We start from the raw sequence: 19,664 nt of genomic DNA on the forward strand, positions 1-19,664 counted from the left end.
CAATTTAATACCTATTTCTAATAATGAGCTCAAAAAATATTTATGAAATATTTGTGTAAATAATAAAAATAACACAAATATTGTTGAGATGGTATGGGTATGTGAATTGAAAGACCGAAAAAATGTTTTTTTCTCAAAACATAGCCGCACCCCAATGGTACATGCTGCATCATATAAACGGATTGTTATCTTGATTTTTAACATGTGAAGAAAAGGTGACCAGCCCTCCGCATTAGGTACCAGTTCAGGGTAACGTTCAATAAATATTAAGTTAAGAGTGAAAAAAATAACTTATATTTATTTGACCCCTCCTCTAGGAATCGAACCCGGGACCCCCAGAGCGGTACCCGGGCATGCTAACCATTATACTACGGAGGCGGCAAATTTAAGGAAGAAAGGAAAGTTAAACAAATTCATGAGGCGAATGTGATTTGTAATAGAAGTACAGAAAGACCAAGAAAAACTTGGCAAGATCAAGTGTGTATGTCAGGCGTCGTAATGATGGGCGAGTACGTGTGAGGAGAGCATGAATGTGGAAAAGGCGAAGATTGGGTGCAAGACAGATTAACGTGGTGTTCTATTCTCTCTGCCTACCCCTGCGGTGGAGCGGTGTAATGATTATTTAGTTAGTTTGTTAACAACGTAGTTTTAAAATAAACATGATGTCGAAAAAAATTGTAAGTACATTACAAAAATCATTATTTCAGAAATCTTCCACAAAAGTTATTTTTAACATCTAAAGGCGCCGCAAATATTATACATTTTTGATAATCATTACGACGCCTGGTTATCTCGAATTCTAAAAATATCTATCGACCATCACATAAATAGATATATAGAGACACCAACAACCGTTGTTATTGCGCAGTTTTCAGTTACTGCCATAAATTCACACTGTTTTCCATTAGACGCAGAGTCTGCGTACGCTTAGAAAAAAATCTTAGACTGGACAGTAAAATGATACCACAACCAAAACTGTTGAATCTTTTGTATAGGGCAAGTACTTGAGAAGACTTTTTGATGAAGTGCGTTTTCGATGGAAGGTTCTAGACGTCAGAGGGTTGCTGGATTAAGTGATGACGGCGGATCCCGTGACAGGTCTGACGTATGAGAGTGCTGGAGGGCTGGGCTCTGGTGGGGTTGGAGGTAGCTGAAGGGGAGGGGTTCACAGGACGCAGGTCGATAGAGTAGGACACCCACATAATAAGTCTGTGCGCGTGCGCCTTCTGTCATCGATTTCAACTCAATGAATTTTCCGAAACACACTCCATTCGTGGATACTTGTGTTTGAAGGTAAGTCTGATTCTGATTCTTTAAAACTAAACAATTCATCATAATTTTACATCTAAAATAACCGAGCCTTGGATATATCTTTAAGAAAACATTGAATTACCCTAATTCACAATAAAACGTTTGAAATTCAGGTTTTAAATTTGTAGGAGTATACAGTAAGGTACCGACGTAATTTGTTTCAACCTGTTACGACATCATTTGTTTCTACTGCGTATTTACTAAAAATACGTAAAAGGATACTGCCAAATAAATATATTATGTATAGATATTTTCGAAATATTTTTTTACTATTGCGTCATTTTACCCATGATAAAATATGGATACTTGAAGAAAAAAATGTATTGGGTAGGCGTACATATGTAAATATGTACATCAGAATGTAATATTTTCAGTTAGTGTATGTAAAAAATTCGTAAAAGAAAACATCATTGTTCCTGATAAAACATATTACACGTTTTACTGTTTAATATTTTATTATTTTACGTTAATAGTTACTGTTTTGCTTTTATTAGTAGGATTTATTATACAAATGAAATTTAAAAAAATTTAAATGTAAAAAATCATCAACTGAACCATATATTCCAAGTCTGAAAATATTAGTCTTACTAAAATAAAAGTCGTAGAACATATGTCTGCCCAGATGCCCAAATTCATTCAACAGTCAACAGGTGGAACCATTGTTTCATTGTCCATATTTCAAACATTGAAAAATTTGTATGGAGCACATTTCGTTTATATGTTGTAAATCTAGAACAAATTCAGGGCGTTTTGTTGTCTTCCTATTAGTAAAAGTATTTAAATATACTTATATATAAAGTATACTTTTAAATCCTATGAAATTGAGACACGACGAGTTTATTTTTATATATTGTTCCCTGTCCGATTTTGGAGTGATATTAAATTTATGTGGTATTATTCGTTTTTAATTAACCATTTTTATGAAATATAGACAAATATTCTGAAATTCCTTTTAAAAATTTAATGTAAGTCCTTGTAGCATTCAAGTCACAAAGAATCGATCCGTTAAAGGATCGTTTATTGTTTCAGCACCCTAAACCCCTTTAGTATCCTTAATTTACTTTCTCTTGAAATAACTAATCTAAAATTAAACAATGACTAAGACATGTATTTTTGTTCTAACATATTCTAAAAAATTACCAAGGTATTTATATATTTCTACCTTTAAAGGAGTAATACGTTTATAGATCACATATATTTCAGTAAAACTACTTGTGGTTAGTTAGCAATTTCAGAAATAAAATGCGAAATTTGTATTGTATATAACTACGAGTGCGTGTACCACCACAAAAACCGAATATTTTAGCCCGAATTAAATTTCTTGTAAATTTTTCAGGAATATCTCTTCAGCAAATACTGGTTTCAGTAAAGGCAGTATGGCGCTTCGAGTAGCGCTCGTAGCGCTCCTTGTTACAGGAGCGCTCGCATATCTACCTCATGATGCCGGGCCAAAGGTAAATTTATATTTTTAGTGACAAAATATTAGTAACAAAAGCAATATGTAACGATAATTTGATTTCAGCGTGTTAACTACGTAGTGTAGATAGCTTCATTTGAACAATTATTATTTACTATGAGATTATTATTTAGAGGATTATTCATCTTACATCATAATTCCACATCTTTTCACACACAGTATACCTAACATACGAAAGAAATGTAAAAAAATGCAAATATATCTTTGTCAAATTAATGCAATATGGATTAATATATATGCAATAATAAATCAAAATGGCAAGCGTCACACAAGTGTATAAAGTGACCACTTAAGCAAGCAAAATGCAAGGTCGTCAGCCCTTTGATTCTCATACTTCCATCAGCTTTCGTATAAAAACGATAAATTCTTCATCTCAAATTCTTCTTCTTCTTCTTACCCATATCCGCATCCAATGGTGAAAAGGGCACTGCATCGTGTTATCTTGATCGTTAATTACATGAAGGAAAGGTAATTACTCCTGTTCTTCAGGGACTAGTCCAGGGTAATTTTACATAAATATTACAGTGTAAAATCACTGATTATTATTTTCACCCCCCCCCTGCAATAGAGCCTGGGACCTCCAGCACGGTAGCTAAACACGCTAACCGTTACACAACGGAGGCGGAGAAATCATCTCAAATTAAGACCATGAGTGTAAGTCCCTCTCCAAGTACAAGAGCTCAGTCTCTTTTTTGGAGAGGCACAGCGAATCTAAAACTAAAAGTTTGCCATATTTATAAATGTTTAGAAAACGTATTATATTATACTTAAAAGTGTAACTATGTTAATTAAAAAAAAAAAGGTGTTTTCCAAATCATCTATATTTTCCATATTCAGTATTAAGGTTTTTTTTTATTCTTCAGTTCGTCCAGGATCATTTCATATCCGACGCACTCTTGCGCGAGGTGGTGGAGAGGATGGGGAAGGACTTGGCCGATACAGCTGACTCCTACGTGGACTTCCCCGCTCCCCTTATGTCCAGGGCTACCAAGGACTTGGAGAGTGAGCAGTTCGACTACGACTCCCTGTCCGACGGGAATCCCAACCCTAGCTTGAGGGATCAAGAGTACTTACAGCACAGGTAGACTTTAAAACATTACATAATACACGTCTTTGTTACAAAGGTGGAGATTTGTGGTCCCGTAGTTAGTGTCGCGGACTCTTAAGTAAGAGTTTCTGGGTTCGAACCCACTCTACCACAGTTTGATACCTATTTCTAATGAGCCGCTTAGGCTCACAGAAATAGTGTGAATTTTTTGTAAATAATAAAAACACAAATACTTTACTTTAAAAAAGTTACGTGTCTATTGTAAATGATTTTCAGTAATCAGGAGTTCTAGCTTGTAAAATTGTTACGTTTTGGTGCGATTTAACGATTTCATGTTAGTTTAACATAGGTCACGTTTTGTCGCAATTTTAATTAAGATTTAGATATAATATAGTACATAGAACAGATTTGCATTTAAAGATTTTTTGTGCAATATTGGAAATGTATCTTTTTGGTGAGGACCTCCACATAAGGCATTAGAAGATATTAAAAAATATATATATGAAAAATTTAAAATAATCATGTAAATACGTTACCTTATAACATTCACTATTATTTTTTAACCCTTATACGCACCCGGTGGTGCATAAGGCACTGCATCATAAAAATGCAGTGTTGAAACATGAAGTAGAGGTGATCAGCCCTTCGCTTCAAGTACCAGTCCAGGGTAATATTGAACAAATATTAGTGTGAAAACATCACTTTTATTTATTTCACCCCCCCCTGGGAATCAAACCCGGGACCTTAAGTACGGTAGTCGAGCGTGCTGAGTATTACAGTACGGAGGCAGACTATCATTTTAAAATTATATGAAGGAGGCGAAAATTATTATCATCTCCTAACAAATATAAAATAAAGAAATAGGATATACGCACTTACATTTATCTCATATGGTATTTAAAAACATAAATTATTATTCTCTCAGTATGTACATACCGTAGTCATACAGGAAAAAGTGACCAAGTGCATTTTTTACAAAAACCAAATCGTTGACTTTCTGATATCTTACTATGTACATATATCTGATATCTTATTATATCTTGATATCTTACTCTGATATCTTAATATTGCCCTGAAAATAATCCCAAAGGATTTTAAACATGTAAATATAATATATTGACTTGTTAAAAATGTCTAACTGCATTGATGTTTATTTTCTTGCCAAGCAAAAGTAACTTAAATGGCCCTTCTGAACATTTTACTTTTTATTAGTTGGTCACTTTCTCCTGTACGACTACGATATATCAGCCAAATTAATTATGCTTGTTTTCGATGACCTATTATTTTACTATCCTCTAGCACTCTTTGGGGACAATACGTCAGCGGCGCAGGTTCGGAAGGGTCCAGGGTGAAGCCTAGTGTTGCTGGAAGGCCCCCAACACAGTTGAAGCCCGATACCACTCTGCCTGCATATTGCAATCCACCTAACCCCTGTCCCGTTGGATATACTGGTAAAATAATGATTTTAAATGTGTAGATATAATTTTAAACAAAAAAATATAAAATAACATTTTTTTTCTTACTTTTGAATGATTTTATGGCGATTTACTTTATTTTCTAGACATGGATCTCCGTACCGTAATTTATCCTTTTCTCAGTCGGATATGTGTATTATATTTACATATTATATGTTGAACAGTTATGCAGTTAAAATCTTTAGGTGTCTACAAATGTATGTAAAACCTTAAATTAATGTAAAGGAAATATAAAAGTCACTGGGCTTATTCTTGAGATGACATTTCCACTAGACATATCGCTCACTCCTTTCAAAAACGTCATTATCAAAAAACTTTATTTTTCAGGAGATCGTTTTTAAAGTTGAAAAATTTAATAAAATGTATTAAAAATAAATATTGAGCCACTTATTGAACCACTTATAAAACCTGAGTGTTTTTTCTCGATTGGAAAAATAAATAAAATATTAATTATTATTATTACCAATTTCGAAACATTATTCTTGAATCACTAGGACTTCACTAGAAAGATCTATTGGTGAGATAAAAAGAAGCTTGTTATTGAGCAGAAACTCTTTTATTAGTATGTGAGGTCCGAATCCTGGATTATAATCGCACACATCGCTCACTCCTTTCAACAACGTCATAAATCAAAAATCGTCAATTTTCAGCTAAGCATGTTTTTGGAATGCCCAGAAAATGTACTATATCCTAGCAAAAGCGGCATATTTTTAACTTAATATTTACCCGCTACATGGCAGAAAGTGTTGTTTTTGCATTTTGAAGAAAAGTTATTGTTTAATTATTTAAAAAAAAAATTTTTTAATATTTTTCAAATGGAGAAAAAACATTTAGGTTTTACCTAAAAATATTTGTTGCACAGTGAAAAGTTCAATAAGTGGCTTGATATTTATTTTTAATACATTGTATTATATTTTTAAACTTTAAAAACGTTCTCCTGAAAAATCAAGTTTTTTGATTTATGACGTTCTTGAAAGGAGTGAGCGACATGAGAAACGCCAGAAAATATCTTATTTGATAATATTCTTCTTGCAGAAGAGCAAGGCTGCACCCAGAATTTCGAGAACACCGCCGCTTTCAGTCGCGTGTACCAAGCCGAGCAGGAGTGCATGTGTGACGGAGAGCACATGTTCGAGTGCCCCGACACGGGCAATGGCGACGACGGGCTCTCCAGGGGACAGGACTCTCCCTCGGCTCGCCTGGACCGCTTCCTTGTGCAGCAAATGCAGATGGACGAACATAAGAACCTCGTTGCTAAGAAATTCCACGCTAAGAAGGTAAGTCCGGTCAGAACTTACCCTTCAAAACTAGCATGCAAAGAACTTAATGTACCAAAAATTGAAAAAAATTTTAATAAAGCCTCTATCTTACAAACTTTTAAAGAAAAAACATCTACATAAGTACAAATTTCACGTAACCCTAGATTTTCTAATAATTTAATATTACACAGATGTAGAACAACAGCGGCGTTAAACCATTATACGTACGTTATCTCGCCGTTTCTCCGCAGCGGTAGGCATGGAGGATGGAACGCCATACTCTTCTGTCCTGACATACACTCCTCCCTTCCATCACATCCATACATATAGTAATCTAGTCATTAATTCCCCTTCTATTACGCCAACTTTTGACACTACCAGATTTTAGGTTCTGATTGATCTGATCGTGCCAAGTCTTTTTCGGCCGTCCTCTTTCTGTTCTCCCGCTTACATTCGCCGCATATATTTTCTTAGTCATTTTCTCGCTATCCATTCGCGCCACATGTCCATACCACATTAAACAAATGTTTTCATAAAAAAACATCGCATTCGGTGCTCATTCGTAGTAACTGCAGTCAATATTTTAGTATCCAATTTTATCGCTTATTTTCGAGGAATATGTAAATTACTATAATATGATCGATACTATCATAATAATGTAATATATCACTGGATGAAATGCATTTAATATTTTTATATACATATGATACATAAAAAAATATATTCAAACAATACAATTATTAATCTTTGGAAACTCCCTTGTAATCATGTTATTTTATGGTCATTTCAGAGTTCCAACCCTTATTTGGACGGAGAAAAGCTGCCAGTGGCCGCTAAGAAAGGAATAAGAGTTATTTTTAACAACATGGATTAAATTATTTCTTCATGTTTTCAACTCTTAGTTATGTTTTATAAATATTTAAAGTATATTTTTTTTTTCAAAAATATATTAGTTTATTCATGAATTCTGATTGGAAGTATTTCTTAAATCGGTGTAACACTTGATGACGACTTTGGCAAAACCCACGGACTACGATTTGACAAACTTTTTGAGTTACATTTTAAATGCGAATTTCCATTATAATGTTTTAATAATTGATATCGTAAAAGTAAAAAGTAAATCACAACTAAATATTGTAACTTTCATCAATGTTGCTGTTCGTAATAATAATAAAGTAAATATATGCATTTGCGTCTTAAAATATACTTAACTTGATAAATACTTGTAATTCATATTAAAACTTATCGGTGTCTATATGTGAGTTTCTGTAATAAGGTTAGGAAAGAGCGATTAAAGAGTTTGTCCTTGGAAAATGTAATTTTTATGATAGTTAACTTTCTTTTCTATTATAATTATTCTTTTGATGAATTAAAAAAAAATCTTTTTAATGATGAAAAGCTCAGTATTTCAATTTTAAATATCACATAGTGGCCCTATGGTGATAAGCATAAAGATGACATTGCCCATATGGTATTTAGTCATTATCTATGTTTTCACCGATATGTGATATTTAATTTGAGAATCGTTTTCTTATATTTAATGTGTTATGTTTATATATTTTTGATTGAGCCAACGTATGTAAAATCATATCCTCGAATTGATTACTTAGAGAAAAGTTTAACAAAGTTTAAAAAAAACATCTGGGGCATTTATTTTACCAATATACTCGTAAATATACGTGTGTGTATCGAAAGAGTTCTACATTTGATTCCAGGATAAAATAATCATATGTTTGGTGATGATTGATTATAATTTATCATTTTTATTGGTGATGAAGTACATGATCGTGGGCCTCAGTGCTTCTCGACAGGTCCACGATTATTATTTCATACCATCGAGAAAGTTAAAATCATTCTTACGTTTTCTAGGGACGACAAGAGACAGTGAATGACTTGACATAACGTAAGTCATTAAAATCAATTATTGAAAATATTATCCTAATCAATAAAAATGAATTTAATTTTGAATAAACAAATATTATTTTTCCAAATCAAAATATATAATAGTTTAATGATTTCCAAAAAATTAAGAATATAAAATAGATTTAATGGTGTTAAACTAGTCTAATATTGATCTTTTTCTTAGAATAGAAGCATATATTTTTTTCTGAGGTGGTTTTTTGCGGCTTTGCACTAATAAATATTGTAGAATCCCTTAAGTGAGAGGTGGAGGTGGATTAGTATAATATTTGTAAGAGGAATCAACCCTCTGGCGCATATTGCAGTAGAATTAAATCATATATTGTACTTAGTGATTAAGTGAAGGAAGAATGCTGACCCAAACATAGCAACACGTATTATGCATGAAATTTTTAATAAATGTTATTATAACCTAACTTATAATAATAATTATAAATTTATTGAATGTATGTTACTAATAAAATAGTCTAATAAACTTTATCTTCTTTTCTGATGCAAAAAACCTCTTTTTTATGTGTTGATATTACTTTGTATTTTTTTCAGATTGCACAAACAATATTATAAATTTAAAATAAAAAAAACTTGTAGACTCAAATGAAATATAAGAAGTCCATTTAAAAAATAATCTTTCCGAAATCAAAATAATCGCCGTATTTACTTGAGGAGGCATGGATTTGGAAAAAGCAAAAACCGGTTTTTTCTTCATTATCAACAAAGTAACGAATAAAAACATTTCTTTATTCTAAATTTTATTTATTTATTAACATCAGTTAAACAACATCACTACAACTTTATTACAAAATATTTAGATGACTAAACTAAAAGTAATAAAGCTCTAAATCATTAATTTAAATAGTGTAAATAAAATCATACAATACGAGTATATTCACAATTTCAGATGGTATACATTTTGTTTTTGGATGTCTATAAATAAATACTTACAGATTTATATTAGTTTCTTAGAAAAGTTTTTGCAATAACAAAGTTAAAGTTGTTTTGTCACGTAAAACCATCGGCCTTAAAAAACGATACAAATATCTACCTACTTAAGATTAACAATATCCAGATGGCTTCATAAAATTATATACACTTAAAATTCGTTTGGTACAATTATCGTCTTCAAGCATTTACAATGGGAATTATGAAATTGATTCAATCTTCGTCGAATAATTAGAGAGAATTTTTCTTCAAATATTTTCCGTTACTTTTCACAGGCTTACCACAAGTCGGTAGAAATACTGAAAGTAGTTCGTACTATTGCCGGTAGATGGTGGTATAGGAAATAGATTAAGAAAATTTTATTTCGTCTAAAAATTTAAGCATGATATTTACATATTTGAGACAATTTCAAACATGTTACCAAAACTGTTCCGTCGGCATTGATGCGTCTCTTCTTTGTCGTCATCCTCGTGTTTGAGGGTCGTGATAATCCTGGAGTGGATTTCGCTGAGTCATCAATCTTCTCCACTCTTCTCTGCCTGATGCTGCCCAAAAAGCGGAGGGAGTGCGTGTAGTCTCTTTGATCTTCGTGATGACCGTGATGATCGTATCAAGCTCTCCGAGATGATGAGACACCTCAAGATATCCCTCATCTTTAATACTTTGCCCCCATTTCAGATTTTAAAGACAAAAACTGGAGGCGCGTTGCAGGAGCCTGGGTAAGGACCAATTCGACATCGGATCCATGATAGTTCATAAAAAAACTCTCACCAGAGGTGGTATCATACATGATAAAAAATAGTGAAGTACATTTGTACCACAAACCAAGCTAGTACACAAAATGCTTAATTAAGGTCTGTTGACGGTAGTCAACGGACCAAAAGTGTTTGTCATATTCTCTTACCAGGAGAATTACTTTTCGATGGGTATTTGATCCCAATTGTAGGACGTATTTACGTTGAATAACGAAATCTATATTCTACTTTCGTACTTGATGCCGTAGTTAGGGCTAAGTAGAATATATATTTATTTTTTTATACAATGTTTACACGTGGACTCGAGAAATATTAATAGTCCTTTTGTAATTGGTCATGAAAACGTGCCTCTTGCACTATTAGATAGAGAGAAACAAGAATGAATGAGTACACGTTATAATTTTCCGTTAACAAAAGTCGTCTTGAATAAATAATATCTATACAATATTACTTGCAACTCGATATTTTGAGGTAATCTAGTACAATAATGGTGATACATAAATCATCCAGTATGACAATGACGTAAAAAACTACACAAAAATATAATATGTTTACTACAAAAGTAAATGTTTTCTAGTAAAATGAACTTATTTTAGCTTTCAATTCCCAAATATTTAAAACATACAATGGCACAAATTATTTTGTCGGAATGTTAATCCAAAACATAAGAAGAAATGAGTTATTAAAGTTCATTTTTAAATAACCCTCACTAGGTTTTCAGAAAAACAAAGGTAATGGGATGCGATACAATAATAATTTACTTTAAATGTTTATATATACCTAGAATTGTTATACATAACCCAAGGAGTTTAATATCCCAGTTAATTTTAATGGCATGAAATAAAAAAAAATAATATCACACTAAAAATAATATCACTAATAGTAATAATCAGTATACTCAACTCTTTCATTATATTAATTAATATGTATTCAAGGTACTAAAAGCATATCCAAATATTTGGTAGTCAGAGAAAGCTCCGAATAACAATTCTGTCTGTTCACGTTTTCACAAAGTCAATCCGCATATTCACTTTATTGTAAAATTCACTATTTAAAGCAATTCTATTTCTAATGTATAAATCTAATACAGAATAACCGATTTCATATTAACAAAATATTATTAGGAACATAACATGCGTAATGCACATCCTATCACTTATCGATAAATTATTGAGGAATGTACAAAATATATTTTTCAAGCACCTTTGGTGATGAATTCTAAAGTAGGTATACTATGTAAGCAGTAAGCCTAAATGTTGTATCGTATAGGTACTAAAACCTCTGAACAATAACGATTTTATTTGCAAAGAGAATGAAGCGATCAATTTATATTCGATGGCTTCCATTTAATACTCGCACTCGCAAATAATTCCATCCGCGCCATCAGCAAACATCAGCGCGATACTTTGGGCATCTCGAGAACATTTTCTGTTATTTCTTCAATTCACGTCAGCCGTGGTGCATTTGCACTGTCGAATTCTCTGTATTCGCTTCATTCTAAACGGTGGACTTAACGTGGGACATTCGAGCCGGACGCTGATCCAAGTGAACTTTTTTGGCTTGCAGAACGAACAGGACTTGAATGCTGCTCCATTTTGATCCATATCTTCCCTTTCATCTTCAGGGGAGAGTGGTGGTTTTGTACGACGCCTGCGTGGGTTTTTAGGGATATAGAAAGAGTTACATTGACCGTAGCAGAATCTGTTAATCACTGTTCTAGTGATACATTTGTCTTCTTTAACCCTTTGTACCAACGGCTCAGTTTTGCACCAATCCTTTTTCAAGTACTGTTTCTTGGTTACGACTAAAGCGTTTTTGCTCGATTTGAGAAGTTTGTGTCCATTGTATCCGAGTTCGGCTAGCAATTGAGGGGATTGGAAAGATGTGTTATATTGTTTTAGTAAGACATCTATGCCTAATTTGTTGCTACTATCCCTCGGTTTATGTTTCTCATATTCGTTGTTGTGTTCCGGAGGTTCGTACAGAATGGCTTGTGGATTGGGCTCTAAAAAATCTTCGTCCAAATCGTTTTGTGCCAAGTACCGTCGCTCCGCTCTCGAGGCATTCAGTCTCCTCGCTGCCAGAAGCCTCTCCACTTCTTGCGTGTTGATGATTTCTAGAATGGAATCAGACGATGCTGCTCCTCTTCTGTACGAAGCCGCGTCTGTTGTAGACGTCAAAAGTAATGAAGCGCAGCCTAACCACCAAAAGATCATTTTTTGACTGGGCTTGCAGAACGTTAGAATCATCTGGAAAGAAAAGAGAACGTTTATTAGTAAAGCAATCGCAAATACTAAAAAATGCTTTAAAATTAATATTTAAAGCATTTACATTTAGATAAGTCATTTTTACATTTTTGTTTACAAAAATGTTAGTAAATAACCACTCACCGATATTTTTATCTACCAGTTTCAAAACGTACCCGTCTCTTCGTCAGGACAATCACTATACCAGCATACAACCAATACTATACGTCACTACCATAGCACTATTCACACACACTTACCTTATGTGTAGTTGTAAGTGTGTGAATAGTACTATGGTAGTGACGTGTAGTATTGTTTGTGTGCTGGTGTAGTGATTGTCTTGACAAAGAGACAGGTACGTCTTGAAACCGGTTAGCAAAAATCTCGGATAGTGAATGTATACTAACATCAAAAATATATTTTTGCTATTTAAAAAATATATAGTTTAATATGGTGATAGCAATATACATTTCCAATAATGCACAAAAATCCTTTAAATGCAAATCTGTTCTGTTTACTGTATTATATCGAAATCATAATAAAAGTTGCGACAAAACGTGACCTAATGTGTTTAACCAATATGAAATCATTAAATCGTACCAAAACTTAACAATTTTAAATACTAGAATTCCTGATCATACGGTGTTTGAAAATGATGCGGAATGCATCGACACACGTGCCACAGTAGATTTTAAGAAATAGTGGTATATTCCAAGTAAAACATGAATTAAAAATCTACATGAAATCATTAAATCGCAGCAAAACGTAACAATTTTACAAGCTAGAATGCCTGATTACTTAAAATAATTTATAATGGAAATGTAACGTTTTGGTGAGGACCTCCACACATACTGTAACATATACCATATGCCATATTTTATAAGTAAGGTGTTTACTGGGAATTTCATCTAGAGCTGTGGAGATTGACCCTAGAGCTGGTGGGCGCCGCCTATACTGGTGAGAGGGCGGGAGTGAAGGAGCGACGTTCATGAAGTGGCAGAGCACGGACGTGGTGAAGAGGAGAAGGGGAAGGGGGCGATGATGTCACTAGAGCCGTGGGCAAGTACTGATACTCAAGTGGATACTTTATGGCGAAGGAAGACACCTTTGGTTTTTGAGCTTGGTAGGTAGGTACACAAGTTCTAGTTTTAAATATAATTAAATTTTTTTAATGATTTATATTTTAGAAAAAAAAGAGCATTCATTTATGTTGTTTATACTAATGTAAAAAAAGGATTTTCGCATGAATCAACGATTTAGGTAAAAAAAAAATCAAATGGAATCTTATACGGTTACGCATTCATATTAACTTTCTCATTAGAAATTATTTAATAATTTTATCTATAAGAATAAAAATATTGCTCAAATTCCTACTAGAATTTATATTAATAAGATTGAGTTGAATTAAATCTTAAATAATATACAGTAAGAAATTGCTGATTACCTGTACGTTAGCAAGCACTAATTCACAATAATAATGATTAGGATGTATATCAAGATATATTAGATATCTCAACAGAGACGAGGCATATTTTTATACAACAGGATTTTTTGGGCAGAATGGTAAAAGTTTCACAATAAAGTGTTATCAATTGAGTCAGGTAAAGCCAGGCTATAAGCTCTATGAAGCCCAGAAATCCATATTACTCACTTTATAAAATATTGTTCGTCTCTGTTGACATTGAATATTTTTATTAAAAAAATTCAAGCGCTCTTGCTTTTTCTAGTCTACATCGAAAAATAAAATGTAATATGAAAAGTTAAAAAAAGGAGTTGTAATTTATTTTATTATAGAAATAAGCTGAACTGATAATCCTCTAGAAAACAGTTGATGTTTTCTGCTAAAACCGTATTGGGACAATTTTTGTCGTAGGATTCCTCCATTGATTGTCTGCGTCATTTGTTTAACCCTTTAAATACTGAACAACTAAAATAATATTGATTATATATAAAATAATATTTATTATATTATTGAGTATAATATATACTAAAACAACTAAAACAACATAACCAGTCTGATGATGTCGGTAACGACGAAACCCGGTCGCTGGTCAAATAAAAAAGTGGAAAAGCTAAAAATATTGGTTTTAATCTAATAATAAATTAAAAATACAATTCCATCACGAAGTGTCAGTGGATAATATAAATCAATTAAAATAATATTTTTATAAGGAATAAAAAAAAAAATAAAGAGTAATATTTATTACCCCATGAAAAAACGTTAATCTATCTAACGCAATTTTATCGCATTAAGTTTCTAAATAAATCATCCTTTTTTTCATTACAACATGTTGAGTGTGTCCAAAAAAATCTGTAATTTCTCCACAAGTTATTTTTATATTTTGACATCTCAACATATAATAAAAATATGGAAGTCTTGGTATTAAATAAAAGGATATCTGCTAATAAAACTTTCCTTAATCCAACATGGATGGCTGTTGTAAACTCTTATCTACTGTATCATGAGATTGAACAATTTGAAAAAAAGGGGATTAATCGCTTTAAGAAACTTGTCTGCGGGTAGGATAGTAAGGATAGAGATGGTAAATATGAAAAATACATCACACAATTATGTATTTAGGAGTTCCAAAAAATTGAGCAGGGTGGTTGTCAATATGGGTAGAATTGTCAATGTTGCAAGTGTGTAAAATAACTTAACCAACCTATGACAGGTAATACATAAGCTCCCAAACTTCTTTATAAATTGTAAACTATAAATAAATACTAAAAATTTTATATTCTTCTTCGTGTGTCGGGCTGTGGTCCCGTGATTTGAGTCGCGGACTCGAGTCAGAGTTGCTCGGTTCAAACCCACTCTACCACAATTTGATACCCATTACTAATAATGAGCCGCTTAGGCTCACAGAAATAGTATAATTTTTTTGTAAGTAGTTAAACACAAATATTTCTCTATTAAAATAAAAATTCTGTATCGTCATTTAAAATGCATTCTTTTTTCATTTGGTCGCGGTTATATCCAGACCTACCGTTAAAATGCGCCTGGCATTCAAAAGGTTAATACAAATAGTCTGAGATTGTGTATTTATGTATTGAATTGCGTTTAAAATATTTTATTATTAGCTTATACAGTGTTGTAAACATATCACGGAGACGCTAATTGGCACTAACCTGACGTGAATTACGAATCGATTTTAATGAAATCGGCGCTTGCTGTTATTGCATTCTCCTACAAAACTTCACAAATGCATACGATCGAATTGTGCGTATTTTATTTTGCGGCAAATTTATTGTACGCTTTATTTGTTGCACGAATCTTGAAAACTGGTAAGTTTATGGGTGATACTTGTCATATTTATTGCGGTAATTTCGTGACCCTTCCTTTTAAATGTTCAAATATATTATCCCATTCATAATATTATGTTCTCTTCTTTTGGACAACATTGTTAGGGACAAATTGTCAGTATTTAGTAGTAGATATTTAAAAACATATTTGGTATTAAAATAATCGATTATTTGGTTCTTTTTCTCGTTATTAACCTTGAACTTTTTTTATAGGTTTGGTGCGGATGTAAAAAGGAAGAACAAAAACTATTAGAATATTTATTTTAAAATATTAAGTTTCTATAAAATATGAAATACTAGTTTTATATTTAATTTAAATAAGGTTAATTTATTATTGTAATAATATAAATTGAAATCTAATGATGAAAATAATGAGAAATTGTGGTCTTACTAATTTAAATAACTAACAATAGAAATACTAGAATGTTTTTAATATCCAATGAATTCAAGGTTGATGGTAACTGTTAAAGATAGATGCACATTGATACCTCGGGTTACGAATACCTCTTGTTACGACCAAAAATTCAGTGACGGATGACGAAAAGGAACATTCTATATTAGGTAGGTACGTTGATTGCTGAAATATGTGCAATGTTTCAAAGAAAAATATACACCTAATTAAAAAATCATGGCGCCATTGGTTGCTAATGCAACGTTTTAGATGTGTATTAATAAATTTTGTTATAAAAAAATCAGGTTATTTATAGAGATATTTTCACGAAAAAAATGACTACGTCTTCTTTCATCGTTAAAACGTTTCATGATTTTTTTGTATTTTTAAGGATTTCTAATATGAACTACGTATATTCTGGGAGTTAGTAATGGATACATCCAGTTTACATTATTTCTTATGAGAAAATGTGTTTCGATTTACAAATAATTCGAAGTACGAACAATATTGCGAGACAAATAAAGAGCGATTTGGAAGATATAAATATTTAAAAAAATCTTTAATTTACAGAAGTTACAGCATAGTGCGCATAACACATCATTCTCTCAGGGGTTCAGTGGTAATCTGTGTCGATCCGAACAGCAAAACAATAATGAATGAAAATTTTGCGGTTGGTTGTATTGCAACATGAATGGATTATCCAAAAACCCGTTCCAGGCCACAACTGCAGATATACGAGAAGTGAGTATGAGAGTCTATCAACCCAGTGACGGGATGCGATGAGATAAGATGTAGATATTATGTAGACAAAAGGTGCTCTCAAGGATCATTCAAAACTATCCTTGGACATGTGAAAAAAATGAAACTAATGTATCTGCATCATTCCTTGTAAGTAATTTAATTAACATTTAAAAAAGATGATTTACTAAAAATGGTTTATTGCTTCATGAAAAGAAATATGATACATACAATCTTACTCAAATCTACTGTACTTATGGATCTGGGTGAAGATAGTTAGAAATATTGAAATAAAAAAAACCTTAGTAAAAATTCAATTTGTTTCATTGATATCCAAATATTTGGATGTTTTAGGGTCATATCATATTTTATGAAACAAAAATCATAAAAACCGTAATAATGATAATTTCTTGAGTAGTTTAAAAAATAATAGGGGAAAATAGTATTTTCTCGTGATTTTTTTTTTGCTGAAACTTAGTTGCACACAAAATGAAACTCCTACATTGTTTTTAACCACTCTTCTTTAAATAAACTTGGTATGAAAGTGGTGGCAGTTATATTTCATACAAGTATATTGTCTTTTTCTCTCCCCCCTTTAAAAAATATATTCAGGAAGTGCTTCTGAGATTTTTTTATTTGATTGCAAAATTATAAAGTACCTACCTGGTAAGAAATGATCACTATAAACGATATTTTCTGTTTATTGTGCGCACATTACTTTTAATACTATGTTTGTATCCATAATTACGCTGAATATAAAGAATGTGAAGTTTAATGATTATAATAATTGAGAAAGAAATCCTTGGTTTTAGTTTAACGTAAACAAAGTCGTAGAAATATACGTTTAATGGGTGATAAAATTTCCGATGAAAATATTATGTTTTATTTTGGAATAAGTATTTCTGTACACATGCGATTTCAGAATTTTATTCACCAAATTATTAAACATGAAGAAAACTTGACGCTTATACTAAAATTATCAAGACATTTATTTATTTATTTATTATATTTTTTTAAATAACCAACGGAGTCCTGGTTCTAACCCTTATGCATGGAAACGCAGTGTAGAGTTGGTAAAAAGCATGACGAAAGTAGACGGAATTCAATCGAAATGCGATCCCTCTGACAAATGTACGGTAAAACGGTGAATTACAGATGTTCGAATGGTAAAATAAGGAAAGAATGCAAGGCAGTGATAAACATTATCGCTAAAATTAAGAAAGGTATATTGAGATGGTTTGGACATGTGGAACGTATGAGTGAGGAAATAAGGGTATAAGAAATTTATGAGACGAATGCAAAGGAAAATCGAGAGGAAAACTTTGTACGTTCAGGTATGTCAAAGCGACCGAGTTAAGAGTCGAAATAATCGACGGGAATGTATGAGGAGATATATGAATGTAGAAATGGCGAAGATTGTGTGCAAAGGCATTGGTACGGCGTTCTATTCTCTCTGCCTAGTCCTGGCTAGAGCTTTTCGTAATAATCTCGCTAAACATAACGAATTCGTGTCGGGTTGTGGTCCCGTGGTTAGTGTCGCGGACTCTTGGGTCGGAGTTTATAGATTAGAGAATTTTTCTGATAATGAGCCGCTTAGGCTCACAGAAATAGTATGAAATTGTAAAAACACAAATTAAATTTTATAAAATTAAACAACTTTGTTTTAACAACTTTTTTATTAATACAATTTAACCTACCGGTTTCAACAAGAACCTTGTCATCATCAGGGTTAATTCTAAAACATTAAAATACTCTCACGTTTTTAATGTTTCAGAATTTAACTAACCCTGATGATGACAAGGTTCTTGTCGAAACTGGTAGGTTAAATTGTATTAATAAAAAAGTGGTTAAAACAAAGTTGTTTAATTTTATAAAGTTTATAAAATGTGCCACAAAGTATCTACGGAAAACATTCAAGAAAAAACAAATTAAATTAGTTTAAAAAAAATACAAATTCAGTTGCGTGTATTTGCATTCGATTAGTTAGTTAGTTATTACGTTTGGCTCATGAGAATTTCCTCACATTATAAAGATGCGTATTTGTACGAGGATCACATAAGGCAGCGTGAGGCTGTCCGCAGAGCGGGGAGGGGGGGTGACCAACCTGTTTCGGATGAATGGTACACCGGTACACACGCTGTACTGTAACATACAATATGCCGTGGAGGGGGCATGAATGGCGGTGGGTGTGATCCCACGTGCTTGCGGACCAGATGGGATCAAGTCGGATACGAGAGCGATTGCTTCGCCAAAGAAATACGTACCTTTTTAAAAAAAATCGATCCATTCCTAATTTAAGGTTAAGTTATATTATTTTGAGAAATAAAAAGACTTTTTTTATCCACTCACATTTTTACTAACAAAAAACTAGTTTCGGCAACAACCTGTTGCCCTCTTCAGGGTTTAATTTATGACAATTTTTTTTGTCATTAATTAAACCCTGAAGAGGGCAACAGGTTGTTGCCGAAACTAGTTGGTTGTTAGTAAAAATGTGAGTGGATCAAAAAACGAAGTCTTTTTATGTCTCAAAATAATATATCAATATGATCCACAAAGTTAAGGCTTTCAATATTCAAAACATAAGTTGAGTTTATTTTTTCTTAAAATTAAACACTCGTATCATACCACTTAATGCGTTAAATTTCATCACACACGACTAGTTTCGAAAACTAACAGACGTTTTCATCTATAGGTGAAAAGTTAAGAGAGTTTTAATTAAACAAGGGTTAAAAAACAAATTATACAAGTTTTTGATTTAAAAAAATCAACATGTCATTCCACAAAGTTAATGTCGAATCAATA

General features: G+C 32.3%; 2 protein-coding genes across 3 annotated transcripts in view; one reads left to right on the forward strand and one right to left on the reverse strand.

Annotated features, from left to right (window-relative positions):
* Positions 1 to 1,100: 1,100 nt before the first annotated feature.
* 7B2 (Secretogranin_V domain-containing protein 7B2) lies at positions 1,101 to 8,992 on the forward strand. Its single transcript, XM_088270114.1, has 6 exons — positions 1,101 to 1,293; positions 2,648 to 2,765; positions 3,652 to 3,869; positions 5,136 to 5,287; positions 6,347 to 6,588; positions 7,361 to 8,992. Exons 2-6 carry the CDS (start codon positions 2,688 to 2,690, stop codon positions 7,442 to 7,444), a joined length of 774 nt encoding a protein of 257 aa, XP_088126240.1. The 5' UTR covers positions 1,101 to 1,293; positions 2,648 to 2,687; the 3' UTR covers positions 7,445 to 8,992.
* A 230-nt stretch (positions 8,993 to 9,222) lies between these two features.
* The window catches only part of LOC148303330 (uncharacterized), a 47,458-nt gene continuing 37,016 nt past the window's right edge, over positions 9,223 to 19,664 (reverse strand). The window contains exon 2 of one of the 2 annotated variants that reach the window (XM_088270122.1): positions 9,223 to 12,433. In XM_088270122.1, coding sequence (XP_088126248.1) covers positions 11,624 to 12,433 — 810 coding nt within the window. In that variant the 3' untranslated portion in view covers positions 9,223 to 11,623. The remainder of the gene's footprint in view (positions 12,434 to 19,664) is intronic. The other variant, XM_088270123.1, reaches the window with a different exon arrangement.

This window comes from Brachycentrus maculatus, unplaced genomic scaffold (assembly GCF_059751285.1).
Source record: "Brachycentrus maculatus isolate JH-2025_06_01 unplaced genomic scaffold, ASM5975128v1 h1tg000372l, whole genome shotgun sequence".
NCBI lineage: Eukaryota > Metazoa > Arthropoda > Insecta > Trichoptera > Brachycentridae > Brachycentrus > Brachycentrus maculatus.

Excerpts from the sequence above, each read along its gene's own strand:
- 7B2 (XM_088270114.1), top strand. The coding sequence starts at position 2,688 with ATGGCGCTTCGAGTAGCGCTCGTAGCGCTCCTTGTTACAGGAGCGCTC. Across the intron at positions 3,870-5,135 it reads CAAGAGTACTTACAGCACAG|CACTCTTTGGGGACAATACG; the intron begins GTAGACTTTAAA and ends ACTATCCTCTAG. Across the intron at positions 6,589-7,360 it reads AGAAATTCCACGCTAAGAAG|AGTTCCAACCCTTATTTGGA; the intron begins GTAAGTCCGGTC and ends TGGTCATTTCAG.